Below are 3,731 nucleotides of genomic sequence, written 5' to 3'. Positions count from 1 at the left end.
CCCGTAGAAAGCTGGGCTGGAGGAGAGGAAGCAGAGCCCCCTCGTTGCCCAGGTGCAGCCGTGCCCAGCGATGCCGGTGTCCGTTCTCTGTACCGAGGACGAGAGCGTAACCCGGGGCCTGAGCGGCTGCCGGGCCCCGCGGGCCCGTCTGGCCGGGAAGGCACACACAAAGCTGTGTGTGGGGGTGTAAACATCGCAACCCGGCCAGAGCTCCCCCTGAAGCGTGGGTGTTTGCATGGGCACCGGCATCCCTACCCCTCAGGGTTGTCATAACTTCCCTGCTCCTGTTCTTAAACCCCTGGCAATTTTCAACTTAAAGTTTGTGTATAAAATAGCATACAGCGATAGCTGTGGTTATGCTGTCTTCATAGCCGGGATCAGCAGTTTCAGTGGTGTTCGGTATCTCAGGAAAAAAACACCTTGATATCTTTCAGCATCCTTCCCCTCCTCCAAAGGGCAGGTGCTGGGAGGGTGGGGAGTTTTATTGCCCTGTGGTGCACGGGCGTGAATTTAACTTCTGCAATCGCTGGCTTTTTGCTCTCCTCTGCGTTGCTGGTGTAGGAGCAAATTGTTGGATGGTTGGGTTTGGTTTTGCAGAGTTTACCTTCTCAAATTAGTTGTAAAATGAGTAAGTTTGGTTGGAACGGAGCAATGCTGTTGTCTGTGTTGAAGTGATAGGTGGAGGGCCTGGAATAAGTGCAAACAGCTCTTAGCATAACCATGTACAGAAGTAAGGCACGCTCTGTGTGCAGCCTGAGGGGCTTTAGGCTGACAATTCCCCTGTCTGCTGGGTCCTCAAGGAGGAGGCATTTGAGATTGGGGTGTTTCTCGCAACAACTCAACAAATCCTGCACAGACCATTAAAAAGATGCTTGTTTAACGTGGCAAGAGCCAACTTTTTTACTGGACTGTCTGTAACTTCTTAATTGAAATAGTTCTGCACATTCAATGGGGTTTTTAAACCTTGTCTGTGTGTACGCACCCAGGTCAGAGAGTGACCTTTTCAACCTGCATGTACTTTTAGAGTAAATCTTGGTGTCTTTATTTCCTAATTCTCTTTTCTTTTTCCCCCTCCACTGGCCAGGTTTGCTGTAAGCGTGGGCTACTGGGAGGACCCTTACATCCAGTATTTCGTGAGACAAGCCAAGGAGAGAAAAGCACCTGAAATCAATAGAGGCAAGTTGGCGTGTGAGCCTGAATGAAGGTGGTGCAGGTGTGTGCTGAGCTGGTCTTGAAGAGCACCTGACAGATCCTCCATGTGATGGGTATTATGAGGTGCAGGAAATACATAAAAGGATGAGACAAGTTTTTTCACAGTAATAATTCCATACTGTATCTTTTAAATGTTATTCTTTAAATCAAAACAGTTGCTTTCTGTATTTTTAATGGAATGTCTCTGTGTCTCTACAAAGCAACCAGAAATGTTGATTTGACCCAGTTTGAGCTAAAACTTGACTACAACTTCTGTTTACCCGAGGAGTCCTGTTTTATCAGTGCGTCTGATTTTGTTAGTAACAAATAAACCCCCAAACCATTACAGAGTGCATTATTCTTCCTAAGAAACACCATTTTTTAAATAGAAAAAGAATTTACAAATCTACCTAAAACTGTTAAGCATAAAGTATTATGTGGAAACAATAATGAAAGTTAACTTTCTCTTTCTTTCTTTCTTTGTTACCAGGCTATTATGCTCGCGTTCATGGAGTCAGTTACCTGATCAAAGCTTTTCTGCAGAAGACAGAATGCAACTGTCAAATTGTTAATCTGGGTGCTGGCATGGATACCCTGTTCTGGCGGTTAAAGGTAATGACAGCAGAGAGGAACGAGCTTGGCTGAGGATGAAAATGTGCGTGGACGTTTGAAATGCTCTTCTGTGAGGGCCTACGGGTGCTGTGTTCTGGAGTCGGGTTAACCCGACTGCCCTGGCTGCTCTGCCTCGCTTCTCAGCTGGTTCAGAATTGGTTTAGGCACCTTTAGAGCTCAGTGCGCAGGAGGGGCTGCCCTTTCCATGGGCTTTGAGCAATAAGTGTGTGATGTGAAGCTGACCCCAAGTGGGCTTTCAGGAGCAGAGCCTGAACTCCACCTTTTGCCATCCTTTTTAAGCCTTCAGATTTCCCTTTTTTGTCCTATATTTAAACAGGAATAAGGTAGACAGAACCTGTACAATGCTGTACTTTGATACAGGTTTCTGAATTACTTATATAAATGTGAGTTTATGTACGTAAATATGTCTGTATGCACGTAGGTAATTCACAAAAATTCAGACATTATATGATAGGATCATTCTGAGTGAACACACCTGTAAGTCATTGTGTTTTCTCATGAGCATCTAAATTTGTAAATGTGGTTTCTGGAAGGAAGCCCAAGGAGGCCAGTGCCATTTTGCTTATCACAATTCATTACACTTCAGTCAGTGGAAGGGATAAAATAGTTACTTTTTCCTGAGATGTGAAGCTTTGTCTTACGTGCATTCCTACGACAGCTATGTCAATACACAGTTTTATTAACTTTCCCATAAAAGTTCTTTCAAAAGCTCAAGTGAGGCCTGAAATCCCAATTCTTTCTCCTTGTAAAGAGCGGGTGTGCTGTAATTAATGTACAGAAGACGGGACCTGGTTAACCAAGTGCTTCAGTGTTCTGATTTAATCTACTGCTCAGAAATTCATGAGGCTGACAAGCCTGGACACGCAGTACGTATCCACCACAAAAGGATTGCTGCACAGGGAGAAACTCTGCTTGTCCATCGGGTGTCAAATAGTGACAACCTGAAGTGAAGAGGTTTTCCCCTTTCCTGTAGTAGAGGAATTCTGATGTGCGTGTGGTCTGGCTGTCGATTTGAGGAGTGTGGTCACTTCCTGTGTAAACCTGTGCCAAACGATCCCGATTCCTTTCTTAGAAGAACATACAGAAGGTGCATGGTAAATGTAACAGCTTCCTGGTGCTGTGCTCTTCTGGACCCCGATAATTTATTGTTGGAGTGCGTTTCAGTGATCTTGTGTCTAGGACTGCTGCATTACATAAAGCATTCAATAATTTCCTTAATGCTTAGAGGACAACTTTCTAATGGCTCTCAACTGTTTTCATTGTTTTGGGTTTGTTTTTTTGAGCTATGGGTCACTAAATGATACCACTGTTACAAATGCCAGTGTAAACTAAAACAAAACTGCTCAGGACTTCAGGTCGTACATTCTTCTTGTGGGCACGTGAAACTTGAATGTCCCTAATTCCAGAGTCTTGCTCCAATTCTCAGGATGAAAATCTTCTTCCTAGAAAATATTTTGAAGTGGATTTTCCGATGATAGTTGCAAGAAAAATACATAATATCAAGTAAGTATAACCTTGTGTTTAGCTGTGTGAAGCGGTGTAGCTCAGCAAAACGTCATGAATTGCAAGCTGCAGTAATTTCGTTCTCTTCTGAGGAAGTCTTCGTGCTGTGGGACTTAGAATAAAGGTTTCATTTTGCAGCCAAGTCGCACACGTGACTGTGCAGCCACTGCTCCAAATCGGAGAAGCTGAGAAGTGGAAGCTTTAGGGAGGCGAGCAGGCTTTATTCTTAATTATGTAAAGTATAATGGGCAGGGGAAGCCTGACGACGATTAGAGGTGATTAAGTCTTCTCTCACTGTTGAAGACAGTAATAGATTCCCAGACTTGCATGTTGAGTTGGAGGGGTAGGAGAGCTGAATATTCCATTTTAATGACTATATTAAGGCGTATGAAGGGTACTAGAAG

General features: G+C 44.1%; 1 protein-coding gene across 1 annotated transcript in view; it reads left to right on the top strand.

The window, feature by feature from the left end:
- The first annotated feature begins 70 nt into the window (after window positions 1–70).
- LCMT1 (leucine carboxyl methyltransferase 1) overlaps window positions 71–3,731 on the top strand; it is a 17,989-nt gene continuing 14,328 nt past the window's right edge. The window contains exons 1-4 of the mRNA XM_010191063.1: window positions 71–186; window positions 1,085–1,176; window positions 1,682–1,803; window positions 3,251–3,327. Of these exons, the coding sequence (XP_010189365.1) occupies window positions 71–186; window positions 1,085–1,176; window positions 1,682–1,803; window positions 3,251–3,327 (407 nt within the window). The remainder of the gene's footprint in view (window positions 187–1,084; window positions 1,177–1,681; window positions 1,804–3,250; window positions 3,328–3,731) is intronic.

This window comes from Mesitornis unicolor, unplaced genomic scaffold (assembly GCF_000695765.1).
Source record: "Mesitornis unicolor isolate BGI_N332 unplaced genomic scaffold, ASM69576v1 scaffold28288, whole genome shotgun sequence".
Classification (NCBI taxonomy): Eukaryota; Metazoa; Chordata; class Aves; order Mesitornithiformes; family Mesitornithidae; genus Mesitornis; species Mesitornis unicolor.
This window is presented reverse-complemented; position numbering and strand designations above follow the sequence as displayed.